Source organism: Mobula hypostoma, chromosome 26 (genome assembly GCF_963921235.1).
Source record: "Mobula hypostoma chromosome 26, sMobHyp1.1, whole genome shotgun sequence".
NCBI lineage: Eukaryota > Metazoa > Chordata > Chondrichthyes > Myliobatiformes > Myliobatidae > Mobula > Mobula hypostoma.
In genome coordinates, this window is record NC_086122.1 from 5,151,016 (window position 1) to 5,178,713 (window position 27,698).

The 27,698-nt window shown below is 43.4% G+C and overlaps 1 protein-coding gene across 1 annotated transcript in view; it reads right to left on the reverse strand.

Moving 5' to 3' along the window:
* trit1 (tRNA isopentenyltransferase 1) overlaps positions 1-21,877 on the reverse strand; it is a 48,433-nt gene extending 26,556 nt beyond the window's left edge. The window contains exons 1-8 of the mRNA XM_063033633.1: positions 21,687-21,877; positions 20,649-20,791; positions 16,901-16,997; positions 16,013-16,179; positions 12,566-12,708; positions 8,239-8,350; positions 2,149-2,258; positions 686-763 (exon numbers count right to left, since the gene is read on the reverse strand). Of these exons, the coding sequence (XP_062889703.1) occupies positions 686-763; positions 2,149-2,258; positions 8,239-8,350; positions 12,566-12,708; positions 16,013-16,179; positions 16,901-16,997; positions 20,649-20,791; positions 21,687-21,824 (988 nt within the window). The 5' untranslated portion in view covers positions 21,825-21,877. The remainder of the gene's footprint in view (positions 1-685; positions 764-2,148; positions 2,259-8,238; positions 8,351-12,565; positions 12,709-16,012; positions 16,180-16,900; positions 16,998-20,648; positions 20,792-21,686) is intronic.
* Positions 21,878-27,698: the final 5,821 nt, after the last annotated feature.

Below are 27,698 nucleotides of genomic sequence, written 5' to 3' on the forward strand. Positions count from 1 at the left end.
TAGGCAAATCTTGCTCCATCACATCTTGCAAAGCTAATAGAGACTTATCCAAAAAGACTCCTGGCTGTAAAAGCTGAGAGAGAGGTGGTTCAAATGCTGAGCATAGATGGATAAATACTTTTGAACTGCTGATATTCCAGTTTTTGAATTTTTAGTTTTTCATGCTTTCCAATTTTCCCCGTCTTTTGGGCTCGAGGTGAAAAAAAACATAAATAACAATTCTCAGTTAAATAGATCAATATCCCTGGTTGTAATATTCACTTACGTGAACAAAGGGTTAGGGGCTGAATATTTTTTCAATGCACTGTATAGTTTTTATTATTCTGTATTCCAGTGTTCTGCTGCCAAAAAAACAACAAAAACAACGACTTAAACCTGATTTATTCTGAGTTATGGCTCGTGCTGGCTCTTTGACTGGCATATTCAATTCATCCCAACCATTTACTGCTCCCCACAGTTTTACAGATTATTCATATTTAATCTTAAAATTTCCTTCACAAAGTTACTATTGAATAGGTTTCCAGAACCCCATGAAGCAGTGACATTCGGATGAAGCCGAGATACCTGAGCAGGTTTTAAACAGGGATATTGTGATATAGAGCTTCACAGAAGTCCTAAGGCATACTTGATGTTTAAGAAAACATACTTGGTCCCATATTTCTTCCTCAGACATTCCGTTACTTACTTTTCAGGAAGCGATTCCGGACCCACTTGTTTTGTTTTCTGGCATAACGCTTTGTGACTTGTTTCAGTGCTGTGATTCCTGCCAGGAGTGAGACAACATGTAAATGATCAAAACCACTCACCACTCCAACAGTATCAGTCAAAGACTGCTCAGATGAGGAGGGGCCCCGGGTGCTCCTGCTCCTTTCCTTTCTTCCATGGTCCACTCTCCTCAATCCTTTACCTCTTCCATCCATCACCTCCCAGCCTCTCACATCATTCCCTTCCCCACCTCACCTGGTTTCACATATCCCCTGCCAGCTTGCACTCCTTCCCCTCCTCCCACCACCTTAATCTGGCTTCCTCCCCTCTCCTTTCCAGTGCTGATGAAGGGCCTTGGCCCGAAATGTCGACTGAGTATTCCTCTGTTGCCTGATTTGCTGTGCTCCTCCATCGTTTTGTACGTTTTGACATAATAGTAATGCAGGGAGGATGCTTGCCTTGGCTGATGAGTCTAAGATGAGGGGGGAATAATTTTAGAATAAAAAGTAAGCTATTATGACTTAAACAAGGAGAAATGTCTTCCATCAGAGGGGTATTCTCTACTCTAGAGAGCTATGGCTAAGTTATCTTTACTCAAAGGACAGATTAATCGAGTTCCAAACACAAAGGGCATCAAGGGACCTACCGATGCTCTCCGCTAAAATCAAGGCGAGAAGACTGCAACTAGCGGGGCACTGTCTACACCACCCCGAGCTATCTGCTAGCCTAGTCATCATATGGGAGCCCAAGCACGGGAGGATGAACCCTGGGCGCCCTCCCAAGACTACGGTCTACACGCTCCAAGAAGACAGCAGCGCGGCTAATGTAGATGAACTGAACACACTGATGAGGGAGAGGGAGAAGTGGAGAGTCCGTCATCGTGCCCAACGCTGGCCCCCTAGGCCTGAGTCGACGTAGTAGTAGTAGTGGACATGGGGGAAGGACTGGAAAACAGAGCTGAGGAAAAAAAATCAATTTGGAGTAACCAGATGGCCTACTCCTGCTCCATTTCTGACATTCTTATATTCAGAATAGGAGTCTGAACTTCATCCCATGGAACTCACTAGCCAACAATGCAATGGGAGTTCTTAACCAGAGGATTGCTGTGGTCCAAAGGTTCACACAACAACAATTTGGGAAGGGTAATAATTGCTAATTTTGTTACGGAAGCTTACGTTTCAAAAGGTGAAACATTACATACACTGCAGATTAATTGATCTTATCTGCCAGAGGCAAAGATACCTAGTTTGCCTAGGAGCTCAGTAGAAACTTCCTGATACGTATGAGCACTTGTGTATCTGGCTTTGGTGGAGCTTTGTTGCTACATTCGCTGCTTGTTAAGTATCTCTATTTCCCTCAGACACCCAGAAGGGAGCTTTCATGCACTGCTTTGCCAAGTGTAGCTGAACATTACTCTTTCAATACACAAGCACAGGAATGTACCTTGGGTCAGTAGCTTTTCCCTTATTTCATTGGAGGTAGTTTCCGAGATCAGATATTCATGGAATTCTTTGAATCCAATCGATTGGAAAATGCCATGCTGATAGTCCTGGCTGCATCCCAATGTAAAGAAAAGAATAAACACACATCACCAATTAATGAAAACAAAGGACAAAATGGAATGAATGATTCGACACCTACACGATTCCGATGACATCTCATGGGTGGAGCACTTTGTCTATGCTGAGGGGATACATCTGTCACTCTGACATAGACGAAAGCATTTGCGGATGTAAAAAGAATGGTCCATTTTGGAATTCTAGTGAGGCCAGCTGTACAGGATATCAGCTTACCAGAGGATGGTGTTGCTTTAGAATCATGTAAAAATGTCCTCCCAAAATCATGTTGCTTTAGAATCAGTGAACGACAAAGCTGCTACAGTATTTCACCATAACCTTTACCCAAAAAATGAAAGTGGGGGCCATAAAAGTAAAGGCACCATTGATGAGATATTGTGAAATTGAATCTGCTTCACAAAAAATTATATAAAACTATTGGAAGTTTGTTATAATACAAGCAAGGCCACTTTACAGAAGGGATGATAAATTAAGGCCAATATCTCTTTCAATTAGGTCCAATAAAGTTTCAAAGAGATACGATCTCCAGTATTTAAGGTAACTATTATTCTTCAAACAGCATCACTAAAGGTAACCAATAAATTGGCAGCAATCATTGTGTATGTGAGAGCCTGCTGTGCTTAATTGAGATCTTTCTTGTCCAATGGTGTAACACAGTGACAACCAATAACATTCACATGCTTGGAGACCATGAAAGAGGTTGCAAAACTAGTTTTTTTACATTAAATTAATTTATGGCAACAATTGTTGTATGGATGTAACTCAATTATGGTGCAGCTCTCTTTCACACAAGCAATGAATTCGGAGGTTAAGAAGGAACAAAGAAATTTTACATGGCTATAGGAAAAAGGTTATAAATGTAAAGACAACATGACAAGGAGTCAACTGCTGTGGTGGGAAGATTGGCACTGAAATCTTTGCTGATTGCAGACACAATAAGACTGCTACCACCTCAGTAATGATGCTGATGCCAATCATCATGTGGCTAACCCATCCGATCTCTGAACAGAAGCAGAGTTTGCTCTGCTTGCAGATGGCATTAACTGAACAGACTAACCAAATATGATTGGATTGAGATCTGGTATGGGTGAGCTGATGTAGAGAAACTGCATTTTAATGTGGATGATCCAGGAGGCAGCATTTGGCTACCTGACAAAACGTTGGAGGGATTTGAGGTTATTGATAAATTTCTGACTTGGCCTCTCCAGTGTTGACCAAATATAGATCTTTAAACTTCAATGGTTTTTCATGGAATGTACACAGAAGAGATACTTCAAGATATGTATAACCATATAACAATTACAGCATGCAAACAGGCCATCTCGGCCCTTCTAGTCCGTGCCGAACTCTTACTCTCACCTAGTCCCACCAACGTGCACTCAGCCCATAACCCTCTATTCCTTTCCTGTCCATATATCTATCCAATTTAACTTTAAACGACAACATCAAACTTGCCTCAACCACTTCTGCTGGAAGCTCGTTCCATACAGCTACCACTCTCTGAGTAAAGAAGTTCCCCCTCATGTCACCCCTAAACTTCTGCCCTTTACCTCTCAACTCAAAACTATGCGGAAAACATTACCAGAAGATATCAATCCAGGTCACCATGAAGCGAAACTTGGAATTCATGAGAAGCTTCCTTACTTAAAGATTGGTGAAGCTGTGAAACAAATGAGCAGCTGAAGTGAATCAAGGAGATGCATTTAATAGAAGGGTGACAAATCTGAGGGTAAAGATAGGTGCAGGGGCACGTAGTGTTGAGGAAGCATAAGGACCTAGACTTCTAAGTCTTGAGAGATTAGGAGAAAGGGCAAAGAAGTGGCAGATGAAATACGGTGCAGGGAAGTGTATGGTCATGCACTTCGGGTAAAAGGAATAAAGGTGTAGACCATTTTCCAAACAGGGAGAAAATTCAGGAATCAGAGGAGCAAATGGACTTGGGAGACCTCGAGTAGGATTCTCTAAAGGTTAACTAGCAGGTTGAGGCGGTGGTAAGGAAGGCAAATGCAATGAGTTAACAAATTTCACGTCCCACGCCAGTGATTAGAAACTTGATTCTGATTCTGATGTTAGTATTCACTTCAAATGGACTAGAATATGAAAGCAAGGGTGCAATGCTGAGGCTTTATAAGGCATTGGTCAGACCACACTTGGGGAGTATTGAGAGCAGTTTTGGGGCCCCTTTTCTCAGAAAGGCTGTGCTGGCATTGGAGAAAGCCCAGAGGGGGTTTATATTAATTATTCCAGGAAAGAAAGGATTAATGTTGAGCAGCTCTGGGTCTATACTCACTAGAGTTTAGAAGAATGAAGGAGAAATCACATTGATATTTATTGAATATTGAAAGGCCTAGATAGAAAGGATGTTTGGTATATTAGGGGACTCCAGTACCATGGGCACAGCCTCAGAACAGAAGGATGTCTCTTTAGAACAGATGTAGAGGATTTTCTTTAGCCAAATGGTGGTGAACCTGTGGAATTCATTGCCAAGGGCAGCTGTGGTAGCCAAGTCATTGAGTGGAGTGGAGTTGAATAGGTTCTCGATTAGTAAGGGCATCAAAGGTTATGGGAAGAAGGCAAGAGAACAGGGTTGAGAGGGATCATAAGTCAGCCATGATTGAATGCTGGAGAAAACTTGATGGGCTGAATAGCCTAATCCTGCTCCTACGTCTTATGAAGCAAATAATCTTTTATCCATTTCAAAATATTTAAAAAATGTTTTCATTAATGCTGAACATAATACTATCTGTTAAAAATCCAAACTAGCGAAGAAGCAGTTCTCTTTACACACTCAGGCCGATACATGCTTTACAAGCCACTCAGTTGCATCAAAAGCATGTGCAATATAAGTCAGCAGTTCACCATCACCTTTAGGGAGGACTTGTCAGCAATGCCTGCACCTTGTCAGCAAATAGATTTAAAAGGAAAGGCATAATGAAATGGGTAACCAAATACAATACTGCGAACAATTACAATAACATGCCCTTAGGGCAAAGGATTACTTTATGTCATTATGGGGTAACATCTTTTGAAATATGATCAAATATTACATAGAATCACAAAGCACAGGTTATTTCATCTCCTATACCTTTTCCTGTCGAAGTATTTATCCAAACATCTTTTAAGCACCGTAAATACATCTGTCTCCACCAGCTCCTCAGGTACCCGTTCCCAGGAAAATTACCCCTCAATCCTCTTTAAATGTTTCCCTCTCACAATAAACCTGTGCTTTCTAGAAATAGAGACCTAGGGGAGACTATTTACCAATGACCCTCACAATTCAAAAGAGGCTTAACGCTCCTTCTAAAGAGAGACTACCATTTCAGGCAACATACTGCCAAATCTCCATTGCTACCACATCCTTCCTGCAGTGTGGAGATCAGAACTATACACAATAAGACGGGTGAGGTCTAACTAATGTTTTAAACAGCTGCTATGCAACATAACAGACCAATCCTTGGAAGGAAAACATACCGAACCGTTTTCTCTACATCATCCCCCGTGACCATACTTTCAGGAGCCATGGACTTGCACCTCAGTCTTTCTGTACATAAATACTCCGAAGGTCCCTATCATTTACCCCATACACACGTTCTATCAGAATTTGACTATTTGAAAAGAATGAATAGCTTGCTGCAGACAACAGGACGTCTTGCTGTAGCACACTTTGGGTAGGCCAAAGAGAGACAAAAAGATCCACTAAAGGGAGGGTAGAATCTGACGGACCATGAGGTGGAAGCAGGGTGAAAACCTGAAGGAGAATTGAAGTCTGGCTATCTCCGTGCCTTCATCTCAGGTGAAAGCAAACCACTAACATCCATCACAAGCCTACAGCTCCCACATCTATTTTCATCCCACTCGACTCCTGACAGGACTCTACCTTTGTCATATTTGCTCTGAAGATGAAACCTTCCATACAAATGCCTCTAAAATACCTTCTTTCTTCCTGTGGCTTCTCCTCTCCCTTTAACAACACTCTTGATTACATCTTATCCATTTCTATGTCTCTGCTCTTCAACAGTGATACAATTACACTGGTTCTCTCCTTCCACCCAAACAGCCTCTCCATTTGACAGATCATTCTCTGCAATTCCAAGGAGATTCCAGCACCAGTCACATCTTCCTCTTCCCTTTCAGGATTTCAGAGAAACAATTCCCATCACAACACCCTGGTCCACTCCTCCATTCCCACTCACCACCCCTTTTTACAGCACATTACTTTGCAACCACGGGCAACGCAACACTTTCTTTCACCTTTTCCCTTCCCACCACCCAGGGCCCCACACAGTCTTTCCAGGTGAAGCAGCGATTCATCTGCATATCCTCCAACACAGCATATTTCACAATGTGGTCTCCTCTACACTGGAAAAAAAACAACTAAAACATTAGGGAACCATTTTGCACGTTCGGTCTGCAGGATGACCCTGAAGCTTCCTGTTGTCTACGATCTTAATTCTCCATTTCACTGTCACCTCAGTCTGCAGTCTCTGGTATTGCTACAAGTCTCAACACAAATTTGAGGAGCAGCACCTCATCCTCCACCTGAGCATGTTGCAGCCTTCTAGACTCAACATTTAATTTTACAAGTTCAGATAACTTGATTTCTCTGTATCAGTCATCCATCTGTGGTACTAGCTCAGCATGTTTGTTTTTGCCCCGATCTCCCCCTCCCCAACTCTCCATCAAAGCATAGCCTCCAGCTTTGTATTTCCTACCTTCTGCATTTATTTTTTACATTCTCACTTTAACTGCTCCCGTTAACTCAGTGGCCAGATCAACTTGTTTACAGCTTATCCCGAGGTCACCCCAGTTCTAAGCCATCAGAGCAATTTCCCTTCCCTTGTCTCCTTGCAACTTAATTAGCTTCTTTTGTCTCCCTCCCAGTTCTGACGAAGAATATTAACTGTTTCTCTGACCAGAGTATTTTCAGCACTTTTTAAAAATTTTTTCAAAGCTGGAGGATAATTGCATTTATTAGCCAGGCACAGAATATGGGACAGGGAGGTTCTGGCACAACTTTGTAAAATATCAGTTCAGCCACAAATACTGTACTGTTGTGGTTTCTTGTTGTAGCTATAAGGAGGATATAATTTCACCAAAAGGGTGAAGAGATAAACCATCAAGATGTAAACTAGGATAGAGTATTTCAGTTGTGAGGAGACACTGGACCAATTAAATATGTTTCCCTTGGAACAAAGGACAAAAAGCAACAACCAGATAAAGGTATACAAAATTATTGTAGGGCAGACAGTAAAAAAACCTTTCCCCATAAGAGAGGTCTCTAAAACTACAGGGTGAAAGTTTAGGTTAATGGGCAAGAGTGGATTTGAAGAATAACTTTTTCCCTGACAGGGTGGATGGTTTCTGGAATACACTGCCTGAGTGGGTGGTGGAGGCAGGTACTCTTACAACAATTAATAAGCATCTGAATGCACCCGAATTCCCATTGCAAAGAGGGGAATGTTGGTACACAGAATTAGTGTATATTGTGTTGGATTGGAGTTAGAATGTTACTTTTCTTGTAGCTTAAGGCTTGCTTGTAATTTTATATAATCACCTATATCCAGTGGAGATTTTTCAGTAATATGCTACAGTTGGGTCTGCATTTCTGTAGAAACTTCTTAGTTTCCAGCAGCAGTTGTCACACCATTTGAATCAGGCTATTTTATAGGTTAATTGTTATCACTAGTTACCTCTAGTTTGAGTACGAGATGACCAGGACTACTTTTTCCTTTGTTTATGTAACATTTAATAAAATGTCTGGAAATCAGTTTTATGCTTCATTCTTGACTTCCGATCACAAAAGCATCAGCACCCAACTACTAGTACCTATGGCTGGCTTGAACGTGATGTGATGAAGGGCCTGAATGATTCACTAAGATTCTAAAAACTTTGTGTCTGACTTGCCAATAGGATAAATTTGCTACTTAATTATATCCATGAGAGGACAACAGCTGACCTGTTCTTGGCTATTTTCTGTTGGTTGTACTGTTTATGAAAACTATTCAGTTCCTCCAGAAGACCAGCAGCAAGCATCTCGTCAACTCGGTGGTCCAAACGCTCGTCCAGAACTAGACAAAAGACATCCAAGAGTTAACAGTTTTCCAACACTAAATAACATTAATTTGCATCTCTCAGTCTTTTCTCCTCCCTGGTGCGTCAATGAGTGTGAATCGCAAATTGCAGCCTATTAATTCTTCAGCTGAAGATCCTAAAGATGCAGGGCATACTGCGTACAGCATTCCCACTTATTGAAGGTGTGTGTGACACATCACTGACCAGCCATGACTACCTGAGGTTAACGAGTGAAATGTTTAATTTCTCAGTACATACTATCCACAACTAACTCCAGATCGAGACAGACACATCTACACTTCAACATCTCAAACTCTGAAATCAAAATTTCTATCTCAAATGTTCCAATTTCTCAACTTCATGTCCTCTTAATGCTCAGAAATAGGAACGTCCAACTTCTTCAACTTCAACATCCAACCATCATCTACTTCTTTCCATGCTCATCGCTCGGCTCAGATCCAGAGAATTCATACAGACGTGTATATTTGTCTATCAAGGCCATTCTCTCAACTAAGTCTTCCATTCACTCACTGTCCTGTCCCTAGCACCCTCAAATTATGCAACACTCAGCAGATGTACCCCTGTGAAGCATAGCTGTGTCTCCAATCTCCTTAACAAGCCATTGACCACCCAATTACAAGCCTGCAATACAGAATTCACCGGCTGAAAGGGACAGGTGGATCTAACCAGGATTAGGTTTGAAGTTTCAAACATTTCAAAAGAGAAAGTTGACAGTGTTAGATGTTTTTAAGCTGACTGGGACTGATTGAAGAACAGCATCATTAGCATCATTGGATGGCATCTTGAGGTAGGTGATTCTGCAACTTGGACACAATTTCTTGCTTGGCTTCCCCTTGGGCACAATTTTCACCACTTGTAGTTGATTACTTTCTTCTATTAAGTAACTTTACACTATTCTTATTTACACTACTCCTTTGCATTTTGTGCAGTGAGGAATTTAGTGAAAAGAGGTAATTTTATTTCAAATATTTGTTCAATTTAATTCAAATATTAGTTTGGCTTATAGTTTTCACTTGCAGCATTCCACAAGAATAAAGTTGTAAAGTCTGCTGGGTAATTATATATAACAAGTTAATGGTAGTTAACTGATGCAGAATGGGTGGATCCAGGAAATAGATAGAGGTTTTGCTGAGTTTTTTTGTACATTGAAAGGAATACAATACTGTGGAATTTTGTGAGAAACAGTGCAGCTTTACAAATGGAGCACTGAATTAGGGCAGCGATGTGTCACATTGTCAATAATGGGAGCTGATGGAAGCTTCTATCATCCACAGACAGCACCTTCAACTTGAGAAACTTCAGCTCAGGAATTGATAGGGTGTGATTCAAGATTCAGAAGCATTGATAGTAACAGGGTGGAAAAACGTTAGTAGAATATCTTGTTCCAAGAGGCAGTCACAAGCCTGAGAACAAGTAGTGCAGAATTTAAGGTCAAGAGGGACAGGTGAGTGACTTCAAGTAAGACAAAGATTGGGGATCCTGAATTTAGTGCAGGAAGAGCCAGAGATCCCACACTGAGCGAACAAGAACAAAAGGCTGCAGGAAAGTCAAATTGGACCCCAATAGCTTCATGGTAGGAGGATCATTCAAGGTGGGAGTGTGAAAAGGCACATGGTAGTCATGTAGGAATAGTCTTAAAGGCCTTGTTGCCTTTCTGATACCAGTTAATAGCATCAACCCTTGAGCTGGACAAGAGGTTAGAATAGGCACACAAAATGATTTAGTACTATGTGGGAAAAGGTAAAGAGGGTGGTGCTGCTAAAGGAGTATGAGCTAGCAGGGTCCAAATGAAGAAACACATTTAAAAGTGCAATCATCTCTGGGCCTGGGTTCATGTGCAATTTAGCAAACAGGCAACAAGATCAGAGAGTTGGATAAGCGTTTCAAAGATTACTGTCTGAGAAATTACTGTCTAATTCATGAAACCCTCGCACCAATACAGGGGAAAGTGGGAGCTATTGGAATGTGGTGCAGTTGAATTAGGTGGGACCAATTTCCAAACAGATGAACTATTCACGGTTTTATACACACCATAAACTACACACAAACAGCTAGAGAGGTAGGGTACTGCAAGGGAAAATTAAAGAACAAGAAGATGAAACAGGCAGCAAAATAGATAGCAATGATCAGAGTATTGAGCGTGTAATTCAATTAGAGCCAGAGCAAGAAAAATGGTAAAAGGGCAAAACTGAAAACTCTTTGAGCATATCAGAGTCAGATTTATCATCACTGACATATGATGAGAAATGTGTTGCTTTGTGGTGGCAAGTGCAAAGACGTAACAATTCATGAATGACAAGAATAACTAAATAGTGGATAAAGGAAACAAGGTAGTGTGCATGGATCATTCAGAAATTCCTGAATCCTTGAGTTTGAGTGTTCAAGCTCCTGTGCCTCCTTCCTGATGGTAGTAAGGAGAAGAGGGCATGTCCTGGATGCTAATGACAGACACTGCCTCGTTAAAGATGCCCTTGTTGGCAGGGTTGTGCCCGTAGTGGAGTTGGCTGACTCTATAACCCTGTGCACCTTCTTAATAGTTAATGACACAAATCATAGTAAATGGGCAGGAGCTAATAGCCAATGGAGATATAGATGGAAAGTAATAATCTCTTAGAGCCATGATACTAGGATCAATTGTAAAAAGTATTCACCCCTTTGTAGAACTGCAGGAGGTTGAGTAAAACACATATTAAATTAAATACAGAATCATTGTGCGCCTGACTGTACTAATACTGTTGATTATTCTCACAATCGGTGTTAACCTAGGTAGTACACATACATAACACTATGCTGTTAGACAAGAGTAAACTCGTGGTGCAAGGAAATTTTAGTATCGATAAACAATAAACACAATACTTCCTTCAAAACATCTCTCCTAAATGTTCACCAATATTAACAAAAACTTACCACTCACAGATATTGCTGATTCAAAAGCAAATAAAAAGTGGATGGAATGAATGCTCAAAGTACAAACGTTTGTAAATTTATCGTCAAAATACATGCAACGTCTTTTAAAAGTATTCACCACCCCCCCACCCTGGAAGTTTTCATGCTTTATTGTTTTACAGCATTGAATCAGTGGATTTAATTTGGCTTTTTTGACACTGATCAACAGAAAAAGACTCAGGAAGAGTCAAAGTGAAAACAGATCTCCACAAAATGATCTAACTTACAAATATAAAACTCAAAATAATTGATTACATTAAGTATTCAGCCCCCTTAATATGTCACACCAAATCATCACTGGTGCAGCCAACTGGCTTTAGAAGTGACATAATCAGTAAAATGGAGATGATTCTGGAGACCTGTGTGCAGTTAAGGGGTTTCAATTGATTGCAGTAAAAATACACCTGTATCTAAAAGGTCCAACTAATAGTGAGTCAAAAACTACACCATGAAGACAAAAGAACACTCCAAACAACTCCACAAAAAGTTATTGAAAAGCACAAGTCAGGAAAAGGATACAAAAAAATTTCCAAGTCACTGAATATCCGTTGGGGTACAGCCAAGTCAATCATCAAGAAATGGAAAGAATATGGCACAGCTGTAAATCTGCCCAGAGCAGGCCGTCCTCAAAAGCTGAGTGACCGTGTAAGAAACAGACCAATGAGTGAGGCCACCAAGAGACCAATGACAACTTGGGAGGAGTTGCAAGCTTCAGTGGCTGAGATGGGAGAAACTGCGCATACAACAACTCTGCTTCACCAGTTGTGGGAACTTTCCTGCTGTGGTAGGAATAATAAAAAAAGCAGAATATCCAAGTCATGAGAAATTGCCAAGCTCTGAAATTCAGAGGGGTCTAGGTATTCTCTACACATGATTTACCAAAGGCTAGTGGGCAGTGCACCAAGTAATCAGTCAAGCAAACAATGTTATTGTTTACTGCTAGCAGAATTGAAAGCAGAATATTGGGAGCTTGTGCTTCAGCTGCGTCACAGTTGCAAGGAACCAGGTTTAATCCTGACCCTGGGTACCATCCATGAAGAGTTTCAAATTGCAACGTAAGCAGCTGATTTGAATACGAAGCTTGGTCACCTCCACAGCTAAAGCTCACGTTACTAAAATAACAGTATGCGATCGAGAAGCTCCTATCCATACCCACTGCTGAGGGGATTTGAGAAGTTATTAGAGTGCAACTCTTATAACACGAATGAGATCCAATATTTTTGTTTATTCACACCTCCTCTTACCTGAAAGGTCAGCATGTAACCAAAAAATACAGGGCTGTGGAAACCGCAAGGCACCACCGAGGGGACCTCCACCCTCTTCTTCCCGCTGTTGCTGGAGAAGCTTGCTGTGGGGAATTCCAGTCTCCTCATAGATCTGCAAGCTCCTGTTTAAGGAAAGTTTGTGTTAGCCAAATACTGATAGTCAGTCTACAACAACAAACATGTAGCCTTTTATAACCACCAAGGGTTAAAACAACTTCACCAGCCATGGAGTCCAGTGCTCAGTGGCACAAACAAGAGTACACGAGATTTCAAGGAGAATCCTATAACTTACATAATTAAGTGTGGAGGGCTCTACCCTGTGGCAAATCCCATCTGACAAAGTAGAAAGAAATTATTACGTTGATAGGCTAAATGGAGCACACAGGAACTTCAACACCAACACAAATGCCAGCTTCTCCACCACAAATCCAACACTTCCTTTAGCCGACAAATGGCAGTGACTGTAACTAGGCTGCATGAAGCAGACAGTGTCCACTGACCCCGTGTGACTGGAAAGAGTGAGCTGAAGGCAAGTCCTCAGCCACTGTGCAAAGTAACAATGCATTAACTTCCATGTAGCAGCTTAGAGTAACTTGTCAGCACCAGGTTCACAATATACAGCACCTTAGTCTTACAGAAATATTCACAGACTCTGCTTTTAAAATGAGTCTGGCTCAGATAGCTTGCCTAGTCAAAGTTAGAGGACTGAAAGCCTGAACAATTAATTAGCAATTGAGGGCACCTACTATGCATGCTGACATCAGACCTCCATATTTCCATGAGCCTCGGAATTGTTAGACATATCTATGATTTTCTAGCTGGAGGTAATATAGGAGAGTGAGTGCCCACACCCTCCGTTATCACCACTGTTTTAATTGAGAATGGAGAGACGGTGGAGGGGAGAAGGAAGTCTTTGCACTAGGGAGCCCAGAAGGCCTTCCTGAAGGCTGAACTGCAGGAGCAGCCACTGTGTTATTCTCACTAATGGACACTCAGAACTCCACAGTGAAAATGTGAGCTGTATCACTGGGAAGCACTCCGCACTTGTATTGCCTGTAACAATCATAGCCAAGATTCCTCAGAAACCACTCACTCACACTCACGCAGGTAATCATTACTCCCAAAGTCCTTCCAATACCTATCATTTCCCTATTCCAAGCACCAACTCATTCTCACAGAAACCATGCAAGGTGATGCCACAGAAACATTTGGAATGCCCCAAACACTAAATTTGGAAGATTCAGGAAACATTTTTCTGCCTTTTTCATGTCAGGCCTTCAGCAGAGACCCACAGACCTATCACTGTACTCCACTCAACCAGAAAGAACGGCTGAAGAATGAAAGAATAAATGACAATATCAGTGCACCTAACAGAATAATGTGCCAGATATTTATATCTCCCCTACATTATGAATCATCCAAAAGATGGCTTCTTTCATCTATATCCACCGGAACTTTCGGTTTAAGATGGCTCTGGTGAAACTCAGTGACTGCTTGTTGGTGGTAAATAAAACAAAGAACACTACATACTTCAATTATTACAGCTTTTTCTGCTAAACGATCACTGCAAACAATAAACTGTAATTTTCCTGGTGGAGTTGATTTTCTGAACCACCTGTACGACTTGAACTGAAATCTCAAAGGTGCAGGATGGCTGTGGGGTAGTGTGTACCAGTTGTACATTTTCCACGTCAGCTCTGATCCATGGACAGACCTCGTAATTCAATGAAAGCAAGACAGTGGAATGCACAATGGATCAAGTTACATATTTGTAGGGAAAGATTTAAATATGATCTCTCCTTGGTACATGCTAAAATAAATGGAAGTCTGTAAGACAAAGTGGTGTTCGCCTGGGATTGGGATTGCTTAAAGAAAATAAAAGGACTACAAATCTACAGCCTTGAGAGTAAATATACAAAGTTCTATTCAAAATTTTCAAAATGTTCAAAGGAACATCTAAACAAGCCTGATGCATTTTGGAAACAAGTCCTGTGACTGATGAAGTTAAAATAGAACTTTATGGCCGCAATGAGCAAAGGTACGTTTGGAGAAAAAAGGGTGCAAAATTTCATGAAAAGAACACCTCTCCAACTGTTAAGCACGGGAATGGATCGATCATTCTCTGGGCTTGTGTTGCAGCCAGTGGCACAGGGAAGATTTACTCGCAGAGGGAAGAATGAATTCAATTAAATACCAGCAAATTCTGAAAGCCATCATCACACCATCTGTAAAAAAGCCGAAGATGAAAAGAGGATGTCTTCTACAACAGGATAATGATCCTAAACACACCTCAAAATCCACAATGGACTACCTCAAGAGGTGCAATCTGAAGGTTTTGCCATGGCCCTCACAGTCCCCTGACCTAAACATCATCGAGAATCTGTGGATAGACCTCAAAAGAGCAGTGCATGCAAGATGGCCCAAGAATCTCACAGAACTAGAAGCCTTTTGCAAGGAAGAATGGGCGAAAATCCCCCAAACAAGAATTGAAAGACTCTTAGCTGGCTACAAAAACCGTTTACAAGCTGTGATACTTGCCAAAGGGGGTGTTACTAAGTACTGTCATGCGGGGTGCCCAAACTTTTGCTTTGGGCCCTACACGCAGTCCTCTTTTATTGTCAATTAGTAATGCATGCATTAAGAAATGATACAATGTTCCTCCAGAATGATATCACAGAAACAAGACAAATCAACACTAAAAAACTGACAAAAACCACATAATTATAACATATAGTTACAACAGTGCAAAGCAATACCGTAATTTGATAAAGAACAGACCATGGGCACGGTAAAAAAAAAGTCTCAAAGTCTCTCAAAAGTCCCATCATCTCACGCAGATGGTAGAAGGAAGAAAAACTCTCCCTGCCATGAACCTCCAGCGCCGCAAACTTGCCGATGCAGCACCCTGGAAGCACCCGACCACAGCCGACTCTTGAGTCCATCCGAAAACTTCGAGCCTCCGACCAGCCCTCCAACACCGAGCAACGAGCACCATCTCTGCCGAGTGCTTCAACCCCGGCCCCAGCAAGAGGCAATAGGCAAAGCCAAGGATTTGGGGCCTTCCCCTCCGGAGATTCTTGATCACACAGTAGCAGCAGCAGCAAAGCAGGCATTTCAGAAGTTTCTCTGTGCTTCTCATGTCTGTCTCCATCAAATCAGGATTGCGCACGGCCCCTACTTAACAAATACGATATCATTTCAGAGCGGCTGTGCACGCTAAGCTATTCACAGTAACAGAAATTTTGACCAGGGGTGCCCAAACTTTTGCATGCCACTGTATATGTGCCTAAGACTCGTGCACAGTACTGTACACAAATGTCCTTTGCTGAATCAGAAAAGGACACTGAGCTAATTTTAAAATATTTTCATTCTATATAAATTCCACCAGATAAACAAGTGGTTAAATGCCACTCACATTTGGCCTACCTTGCCACTTTCCGTTTATCGTGTGGGTGTAACTTTTCGGCCATTTCGGGATCCACTTCAACCAGTCGTGTGTACAGCTCTTGGAAGTCAAGTTTTTCCAGTTCTTCTTTCCTCTTGGTTGATGAAGTCACAAAATCTCCATCTGCAGCACAGCAAACAGTCCCTTCCTGCAGCACAGACAGCAGGACAAATTAAACCCATCAAGTAAATGAATGTCAGAAATCAAATAGCGGCAGGGAGATGGTGAAAATGTCAGATAGTGAGGACACCAATCAAGAGCCGGTGTTCAGAATTCTCAAACTTTAAAACTTTCACAACTTTAGCAGCGTCAATCATTACCATCACCTCATATCGGCATTAATCACACTGTTTCCAGTCCTTGTACCAGGAGCCCACTTTATGCTTTCTGGTTCTCCCATAGTCCCAGAGTCCTGAAGAAGGGCCTCGACCCAAAACTCCGAACTGCTGAGTTCCTCCAGCATTGTGTGTGTGTTGCTTTGGATTTCCAGCACCTGCAGACTTTCGCATGTTTATCCTATTTAAATTTTTGAACTGCTAAGAAACCTAAAAATGGATCATTATGGTATATTTTCCAAATGGTATCTGAATGTGTGGAAAACATCAGAATCATGTGTCTCAATAATCCCATTTGGCTTTTGTGTAACAATACTCAATATGCTATCCTCCCTTACAGAGATTGACCGGCTTGACTTTGTATTTGTCACTTACCCACGGCTCCCTCTATCTTTTAACAATGAGCAATAGCACAGCTTAACATACCCCTTTCTCTCTGGTGTCATATAACATTTAGTGTGGTGTTTTCGTTTGCACCTCCCCACCCCATCATCGATCAGCCTCTACGAAGCTGAGTGATGGCCGTCTTCATACCTTTGTGTCCACGAGCACCTTCCATAGCAGCGATTCAATGTAATAATTGGTTCCTCCTACTATAATCGGGATCTTTTCTCTGTTCATGATGTCTTCAATGTGTAAAGTTAATGGAAAGTTACACTAATTCAAGTTTCATGACTGGAATCGACATAAATATCAGAAGCTACATGACTAAACTCACAGATGGATTGGACCAGATCAGTCAAACCCAGCAAGCACAGCACACCAGGTGTTGCAGCCAAGGATTGTCACGTTTAAAATTACCAGCGTTGAAGAAGAAATGAGCAAGTTAGACAAGTCATGTCCTGGCTACGAACCATAGACCAGAACTTCCACTATGACAGAAAGATTTTCATTCCTTTCACAACCTCCCAAAGAGCTTTCCACACAATGAAACATGACAATCAAATGACAAAGAGCAAACAGCTGAAATACAAATCTTAACAAATTTCAGTGGAATACAAATTTGTTGCCGTACAAAAACAAATTTCATGACGTATGCTGGTGATATTAAACTTGGCCCCGATTCTAACAATGAACAGCTAATCTGCTTTTTTAAAATACAAGTGGCGGTAACTGGATGAGCAGAGGCCTTCTCCAACTAAATATTCAGATAATGAAACACTGCCCTCTTCAAAAGGGTGCCATGAACACTTATAAGCTAACCTGAATAAGATAAAGACAGCACTTCAGACAGTCTGCCACTTTGCAATTGCTGCACTGGTGATTCAGTCTGGAAGTTTTCTACTGAGGTTTCTGAAGCAGATTTGAATCCACATCCCTACATATGAAACCCAGATCACTACCAACCAACCAACCACAGGGGTTTCCTGATCTGCAGCAGTTGCTGCCCTTCAGGAGTGATGTTAAGCTGAGGACTGATTCACCATTTGACTTCACTTCTTTGAGTTCAGTTTGTTAACTAATATTTTTGAAGCAGAACACTCCTTGAATGGACATTGGCTTTCAGAGAACATCCAGCTTTAACTCATTAATACTTATTTTGAGCCCATTGTCTCCAGTTTATTACTGCCAGACATCAGAATAGAATGAGCAGAGGCTTTCCCGAATTAAATATTCAGATCATGAAACTCAGTGCATTTGCTTCCTGTCAAAAACGTATTCTCAATTGTTCTGTTCATGTTTCTTTCAAGCAAACATTGAGTAAAATGTTTACTCAAAGATAGTTTCCTATCTCACTGGCAACTGCGAGGATGACTCCAATTGTTTGGAGACATATTCTGTATATGGTCCCAATGGGTCTTTCTTACCCATGTATCTGCACCATCACCCAAATTACCTCCACCCCCCCCCCCACCAAACTCCCTCAGCTCAACTTATCGCTACTAAGGTTCTCATCTATGTCTTACCTACCTCCAGGTGATGGCCTCCCACCCTCCATAAATGAGTCTCTAACCAAAACTTTGTTACCTGTGTCCACAGATCGATAATGACACACACAAAATGTTGGAGGAACTGAGCAGGTCAGACAGCATCTATGGAATGAACAGTCGACATAACTGACCGAGGCCCTTCTTCAGGACTGGAAAGGAAGGAGGAAGACGCCAGAATAAAATGGTGGGGGTAGGGGAAGGAGGATTAGCGAGAGATGATAGGTGAAGCCAGGTGGGTGGGAAAGATAAAGAGCTAAAAATGACGGAATCTGACAGGAGCAACTCTGCTCCATCCGCCAAATGTGGAACTTCCCATTGGCCCAACACTCTAATTCCCATTCCTACTCTAACAAGTCAATCCATGACCTCCTCTTGTGCTACGATGCAGCCACCCTCAGCGTGTTGGAGAAACACTTCATAGTCTATTTGTGTAACCTACAGCCTGATGGCATGAATATCGATCTCTCCTTCCAGAATAAGAATTTCCCTCCCCCTCCTCTTCGATTTCCCACTCTGGCCTCTTATCTCTTCTCACCTGCCCATCATCTCCCCCGATGCTCCTCCTCCTTCCCTTTCTCCTATGGTCCACTCTCCTCTCCGTTCAGATTCCTTCCTCTTCAGCCCCGTACTTTTCCCATCCACCTGGTTTCACTTATCACCTTCTGGCTATCTAACTTCCACTCTGCCCACCAGTTTATTCCGGCACCTTCCAATCCTGAAGAAGAGTCTCGGCCCAAAATGTCAACTGCTTGCTCATTCCATAGATGCTGCCTGGCCTGCTGAGTTCCTCCAGTACTTTGTGTGTGTTGCTTTGAATTGCCAACATCTGCAGAATTTCTTGTGTTTATCATCTATAATGACTCCTGGTCCAATAATACTAATTTAAAACCCTCACCCTGGTTTTCATATTCCTCCACTGCTGTGTCCATCTTTTTCCGAGAAACTGCATCTCCAATTTTCTGTCAGTGGACTCCAGAATATCCCCAATAATTTCAAAGGCCAAACAGTTGCATCATCAGCATCTGTACCTCCAGGTGTCAAAGCTTTCTCAGGAATTGCTCTCAAAACGTCAACTTCAAAACATCCTTCAAAATTTACAAACTTCTGATAACACAGTGCAGTATCTCATATCAAAATCAGTTTGAGTTTAGAAACTATATGGACATTTGTTTCCTGTCAAAAAAGGGCAAACAGACAAACAATCAATCACATTGTTAAGTTCATCGATGACTCGACGCTGCTTGGGGCTCATAAACAACAATGAGACCGTCTAGAGAGCTCGAGGCCTGGTGACAGGCTGACAGCCATTTCCTCAATGTTAACAACACAAAGGAGATGGTTATCAACTTCAGGAGAACCCACATCACTCACATCCCTCTTTGCATCAGTTTTACATTCCTGGGCGTGCACAACTCTCAAATCCTTTCATGGACACATCGTCCACGTTGAAAAAGCTCAGCATTGCCTTTCCTTTCTGAGGAGGCTGGAAACGGCTGGACTGTGCACATCATACTCCCAGCCTTCTACAGATGTGTAATTGAGAGCATCCTAATACGCTGCTCCACTGTGTGGTAGGGAAACTGCACTGCGGCAGACAGGGAGTTTAAACAGTCCAACACATCACGGACACCAGCCTACCCACCATCAGGGATATACAACGTGTCAGAAAAAGGCCATCCCACCCAACCTGTTATGGTCTGTTTGTCCCATTTCTGTCAGGGAAGAGGCTACGAACATCCATGCCAGGACCACTGATCTCAAAAAGTTACTTCCCCAAACCGTCACGCTAATCAATACCTCCACCCCATCACCACTCCATCCATATCAGTCACTCCTCTCCAGACCCTCAGCAGCCTCCCCCTCCAGCACTACCACATTACCCTTACACTCCACACCTCATATCTACACTGACAGTCACTGTCCTACTGTGTTCACCTGTCCTGCTACTACCCAGAAGGGCTCCACTTGCCAAGAGTCACTTTGTCACGTTACCATTTCTTGTCAGAGTCACCTGACGTACAGATATTACTGAACCTCGCGTCACTTTATGTACAATCAGTCTGTGAATATAAGATAATGCTATGTATTTCAGGCCTCACTAAGCCACTGCTGCGGCGTTTTATATGATTACTTTTATATTTATAGTTCTTGTGTTTTTCATGCTACATTGGATCTGGAGTAACAAATCATTTTGTTCTCTCTTACACTTGGCTGCTGAAGAGGAACCTTGAACCTTAAATCTGGATTTAAAGTACTATATAAACCTCCCACAGCATAGCAAATGAAATCGCCAGATAGACAGTCCCCATACAGATAACATCACAACTCTCTGCTTGCACAGCATGAAGGATATTATGGACAGTGCCTTATTCCTGAAATCCACCACTGAATAGGAGGAGACCAGTGGATCGAGGAAGTTGATCATGTGATGAGCGCAGAGCCGCTGCTCCTCGGCTGTCACCTTGTTTGTGATGATGTCCAGACCTTTGTAAACCTGTAATACACACATCAACCATAGCAGCATCGCTGCAGAGCTCAACTCATGGTATCGCTTCGCTTGTTTCCCGAAGCTGACACTTGTCACAACCCTTCATGACATCACTGCCCGTCTTCCAGCCCCAAATAGAATCCAAGCCTTCAAATCCTTGCCAGTGATTGAAGAGTTAATTAAACAGGAAGCTATTCAACCCCTGTGACCATTCCAGCACCCCCCCCCCCAGCTCTTGGTCAGTGAGTCACAGGTGATGCCTTTCCCAATATTCATCTCCCAGATTTCTGCCTCCAGCAGAAGTTGCAGTCACCCACCTCAACTGTTTTATTCTCAGCTCTCTTCTAATGGACCAGAGCTGCGTCCCCAAACTGCTCTTCCCACCTCTCACCGTAGAGTAGTCGTTAGCTTAACTCTATTCCACACCAGCAGGAAGATCAGGGATCAATTCCTCACTCGGTCTGTAGGAAGAATTTGTGCATTCTCCCCATGACCACACGTGTTTCCTCCGAGTGCTCCGGTTTCCTCCCACGTTCTAAAGACTTACAGGTTTGGATTAGTAAGCAGTGGGCAGGCTCTGTCGGAGCCAGAAGCGTGATAACACTTGCCAGCTGCTCAGTGAAATCCTCTCTGATTTGATTTGACACAAAAGGGACAATTCACAGCATGTTTCAATGTACAAGTGAAAACTAAAGCTAGTCTTCACTCTCTCACAACCTTCCTCCCTCATCCCCCAGCCTACCTCCTCATTCTTAACCCGATTCCCGTAACCCCATCCTATTGCCTCACTCATTCCCCTCACACTCACCCTAACACCCTCATCCCTCACCCCTACATCTCCCATCCTACCACTCACTCCCTCGTCCCGGCTCTCACCGCCTGACTCCGTCCCCTCCGTTACCTGCATGGAATCAGCGCTGACAATCTCCCCGCGAAGTCTCCGGCCTAATTCCAGCGCCAACCTCGACTTGCCAGTGCCGGTGGCGCCGAGGATCACCACCAGCGGCACCGAACGGCCCAACGACGACAGCGCGGCCATTGCGGCGCGGTGGGCCGGGTCCTGGATGTGGAGGGCGGGGCCTCCGGGTGTCAGGGCCGGGTGATGGGCGGGACCTGGCGCAGAATCGTCGGGACAGGATTGGGTAGTGTGGAGTTGTAGGCGGGACTTGGTTGGACCAGTCGGAGGACTTCCCTGGCGTCATTGGGTGGTGAGGGGGTGAGGGCGGGCCTTGATGGGATGTGACCTGATGATGGGCAGGACCATTCTGGACGGGATTGGGTGGTGAGGAGTCGTAGGCGGGGCTTAGTGGGAAGTCAGAGGATCTTCGAGGCGTTCCCGACGCATTAACGAGGTTACCAGCCGTGATCGGTACCCTGTGCCATACATCCCAGACATTTTGGCACATTGAGCCGGAAAGTTGATTTTTTCTAAAGTTGACTGAGTTAGGGGCTACCATCAGGTGCCTGTGTGCTCAGAGGACATTCCCAAAATGACTGTGATAACTGTTAACCCTGAGTTTCTGCCCATGCTGTTTGAGCTGAAAAATACAGCACAGACCGATGGATTCTGTATTAGAAGGCCTGGATTTTCTTTTTGTTTACCTGGATGACATACTTGTCCCTAGTGCATCCGAGTCCAAACACGTGTCTCATCTCCACACACATTTTGAGCATTTAAACCAGCGCAGGTTGATTATTAATCCTGCTAAATGCCAGTTTGGGTTGTCAACCACTGACTTTCTTGCCTATTACCTCCCCGGCAGAAGGTGTGAAACCTCTCCAATCAAAAGTCGGGGCTGTTCCAGAATTTCCGCTGACACACTACAAACAAACTACAGGAGCTTTTAGGTATGGTAAGTTTCTATCACTGACTGCTTCATTCTGAAGGCTGCTGAACTTCTGCTTGCCCTGTATGGTGCCCTTAAAGGCAACGTCTCTCATCATGCGCTTGACTGGTCAGCGGACGTGACAGAAGCATTTGATGACACCGAACAAGCTCTTTTCAAGATGACCCTAGTCCCCAACGCACCCACAGCTATTACTACTGATGCTTCTGACTTCTGACTGTGCTGTGGGAGCTGTGCACGAACAGTCACTCAGAGGCGTGTGGAGGCTGCTCACCTTCGTCACCGGCAGCTCTCTCCCCACGTTTGACCGTGAGCTTCTCCGGCTCTAGCTCTTCTCGAGGGTCGCCATTTCACGGTGTTCATTGACAACAGACCCCTTGTGCATGCAATGGCCAAAATATCAGATCTATGCTCTGCCACCTGGATTACGTATCAGAGTTCAGAACTGATATACATCAATGGGGAAAAATAATGGCGTGACTGATTGCTTCCCACATTGAGGCCAGACACATGGGAGCTGACTGCCGGCATTGCAACTGACCAAGCTACTGACCCAGAGGTCCAGGCTTAACGAACAGCAGTCACGGGCCTGCGGTTGGCTGACATTAAGTTCGGGGAAGCTGGGGTTTCTTTCCTACGATGGCTCAATCAGTCGCTCTCACCCCCATCGTGTCCACAAACTGCAGGTATATTGTTTTTAACTCCATTCAAGGCCTCTCACATCCGGGCCAGAAGGCCTCACAGAAACTGGTTGCACTAAAGTTTGTGTGGCACGGCCTTAGAAAGTATGTGTGTGATTAGACTGCCGCCTGGGTTGAGAGCCAGCGGGCAGAAATTAACCATCATGTTCAGGCATCATTGGCACCTTTTGAGATCCCTGAGTGACGGTCTGACCATGTCTATAAGGACCTGGTTGGTCCCCTTCCCCCATCTCACGGTTTAACTCTCCTCCCTACCATGGTGGACCGTACCACCAGGTGGCTAAGAGTTATCCCTCTAGCATCAATGTCAGTCACAGACGTGGTCGGGCATTCATCAGGCCCTGGGTTGCTCGGTTTGGCACTCCAACTGATCTTTCCTCTGACCACGGTCCCCAATTCGCCTCAGACCAACGGACTGCGATGGCTCAGAACCTCAGCATTAGGCTACATCACACCACAGTGTATCACCGGCAATCCAATGGTTTCACCGCTCCTGAAAGGCTGCCCTGACGGATGAGTGTTGTGTTGGCGTGATCGTCTCCTGTGGGTCCTGCTGGGGCTCAGAACGGTTCGATAAGAGACCTGCCTTCGCTCACGGCTGAGTTGGTATGCGGGCAGCCATTACGAGTGCCAGGTAATTTTATTCCTGACGCCACGATCACCTAGTTGGCCTCTCCACAGCATTCCACTCTCCTCAGTGAATTGAATTCCTTTGCACCTATTCCTAGTTGGCCTCTCCACAGAGTTCCACCCTCCTCAGTAAATTCAATTCCTCTGCAGCTATTCCTGCTTCCCAAGATGGTGTGCAACACTCCTGGGTTCCTGTTGATCTACATTCCACCTCATTTGTTTCTGTCCGCAATGATGCACACCAACATCTCATAGGCCCCCTTATGATGGCCTGTTCCGTGTTTTGGAATGGAGAGAAAAGACTTTCATCACAGATAGGAGGGGTAAACCTGAGCCTATTTTGGTAAATTGCCATGAACTTGCTCACCGAGATTTGGAGAATTCTGCTACCATGACCAGACCATGAGCATGTCAACACATCTCTGAGTGAGCCAGAGGCATAGAACATGGAACACGGGACCCGAGATGGGCAGCTTGTCGAAGCTCTGGACGGGCTTACGATGTCGGTTTCAGTGAATTCTGGAGGGACCTGTGTAGGGTAATGTAATGGGTGAAAACATATGCATAATTCACAAACACCGATATGGAGTTGGGGTTCACTTTAAGAGGCTGGTCTCACATGATGATGTAATGATGTTTAGTTTTTTACTGTGCTTTGTGTTCTGTGTTTGGTCGACAATAAGGAAGTTGTTGTGGTTTCCTTGAAATTTAAAATGCCTCTGCCATTTTATTTATGAAAACTTACAGAGAATTGAATTCAAGAGGATGTCTCATCATGGAAATGCTGAGGGATTGTCCCATTTACCCTTGGAAAAGGAAATAGAAGAAAAAATTACAAAAAAAAGACGCTTCTCTTGACCTAACACAAATAAAATGTCTCCCTATTACGGCAGAGATGATCCAGAGGGAAACCAGAAAAGACCCCACACTGTCTCAGTCTACATGGCCACACAAAATGGCTAGAATGTGCAGCAGAATCTCCAGTTCCCCCATTTCTACCAGCATCAGGGTGAACTTGCTCTTGGCAGGCATTCCCTTCTGTGGGGATTGAGAGTTGTTTTACATCCAAACTGAGAGCTGAAGTGTTCAAGGTGTGACATACCAGTCATCCAGGACTGATTAATATGAAAGTGTTGGCTCGAAGGTTTGTCAAGTGGCCTGCTATAGATCAGCAGATTGAGCAGTTTGTCTTGCATCCTTCGGGACGCCAACATGTCCAGAAGATGCCACGAGCAGTGCCTCTGCATCGCTGGAAAAAGCCTGCATTGCCCTGGCAGAGGATTTTTGTGGATTTTTCTGGACCATTCATGGGCACAAATTTCTTGGTAGTGATGCAGCTACAAAGTGGCCAGAAATGTTCCCAATAGCCTCCACTACAGCTTCACACACTGATAATCTGTTGAGAGGACTGGTGTTGCAGAGCACTTCATCAGTGACAATGGACCAGAGTTTGTGGAAGGCAGTCCTAAAAATGAATGGAATAAGACATTACAGCTGCACTGAACCATTTAGGTGCAAATGGCTAGGTGGAAGGTTTTTCCAAAGTCTAAAGAGCAATGTCGGCAGAATACTATACACTTTATCAGAAGCTCGTCAATTTCCTCTTTGAATATCACAATGCAGCACACTCAACCACCAACAACTCACCAGTTATGCTGTTCCTTGGTCATCCCTGTGTTCACGTTGGATCTCCTCAAACCCAGTCTCAGAAGGAATATGCAGGACAAATAGTCGGAACAAATTGAAGGCTCCTCAAACAGGGAGATTCAATGTTTTGCACCCAGCCAAGCAGTCCTGGCGAGGGTCTACAGAGGTGACTCAGAAAGATTAAGAACAGAACTGGATCACTCTCCTGCTCAGTGAAGATTGCATCTGATGTCATCTGGAGGCGACACATCAATCAGCTGAGGAGAGCAGATTCAACTGCTGGAGAAGAAAAGTGGCTACCACTGTCAGAACTATTTCCTACAGTCCCAGAATGATGTTCTATACCGCAACAGAGGAGGCCTCAGAACCAGAGATTGTTTCACAGTCACAAGTCTCACTTGCCAAACAGAGTGATTCCTTTTGCAGGGAAGATGTTATCCCACAAGAGTAAGAAATCCTCCTCAGCAATTAAATCTTCAGACCTGAATGGAACAATTTAAACTTTGCTCTGCTCTGGATGTCTGTATATAGTAGTTGTATTATATAGTATACTGTGTATATAGGTGAGATGTATTTTATATAAAGTAAGATTTTATAGCTCAGTGGGGAGGAATGTTGGGTATTCAATACTTCAGTAATATTTGAGTAATGTTGTAAATATATTGTTTGATTAAGCATTCTTTGTTGTTTCTATACTTTATTATGGTTATATGTGATACGTGTGCGACTCACTTAAAGTAACCATGAAGTTAGCTTTCTGACTCTCGTGTCTTCCTTTGAAATAGATTAATGCTCTGAAGTTGCAAAACCTAACCGATGGGGCAGGGCAGATTGGTGGCTGGGTGTTTGGGATGCAGTGACAGAACAAGAAAGAGTCTGGGGGAAACAAAGGTCTCAGTTTTGAACACAGTAACAGAGCCACAAGAGCCCTCTGACTGAGAATTCCAAAGATCTACTGCTTAGCAAATTAAAAAGGGGCCTAATCTGGTTGGCTGCCACTGGCCAGTGGTGTCCCACAGGGTTCGGAACTGGGGCTGTTCCTTTTCACATGATCGATCCATGATTTGATGACGGAATTGGTGGCTTTCAGCCCAGATTTGCAGACGATACAAAGTTAAGTGGAGGGGCAGGTAGTGTTGAGGAAGTAGAGAGGCTGCAGAAGGACTTAGACGGATGAGGAGAATGGGCAAAGAAGTGGCAGATGGATATAGTGTTGGTAGAAGGAATAAAGGTGGTCTATTTCCTAAATGGGGAGAAAATTCAAAAATTAGAGGTGCAAAGGCACTGGGGAGTCCTTATGCAGGGTTCTCTGAAGTTTAACTTGCAGGTTGAGTTTGTGGTAAGGAAGACAAATGCAATGTTAGCATTCATTTCGAGAGGGCTAGAATATAAGAGCAAGGATGTGATACCGAGGCTTAATAAGGCATTGCTCAGACCACACGGAGTATGGTGAGCAGTTTTGGGCCCCTTAGATGTGTTGAAGCTGGAGAGGTTTCAAAGGAGGTTCACGAAAATGATTCCAAGATTGGATGACTTGTCATATGAAGAGCGTTTGATAGCTCTGGGCCTGGATTCACCATAATTGATCTCAATGAAACCTATCGAATGGTGAAAGGGCTTGATAGAGTGGATGTGGAGAGAATGTTTTCTATGGTGGGAGAGTCTAACACCAGAGGACAAAGACTCAGAATAGAGGAGCGTCCTTTTAGAATGGAGACGAGGAGGAATTTCTTTAGCTGGAGAGTGGTGAATCTGTGGAATTCGTTGCCATGAACACTGTGGAGGACAAATCATTGAGTATATCTGAAGCGGAGGCTGATAGGTTCTGATTCGTCAGGGCATTAAGGGCTATATTGAGAAGGCAAGGAGAATGGGGCTGAGAGGGGTAATAAATCAGTCGCGATGAAATGGTGCAGACTTGATGGATGAAGTGACATAAATCTGCTTCTATGCCTTATGATTTCAAATAATTTTCATTGCATTTCTACTTCACAGACCCAGGACAAGCCTGGCACCTGTAATATAATCAAGTGATGCTGAAAATAACCTTTATAAACAACAATCTGTTTAAAATTAAACAGGATATTG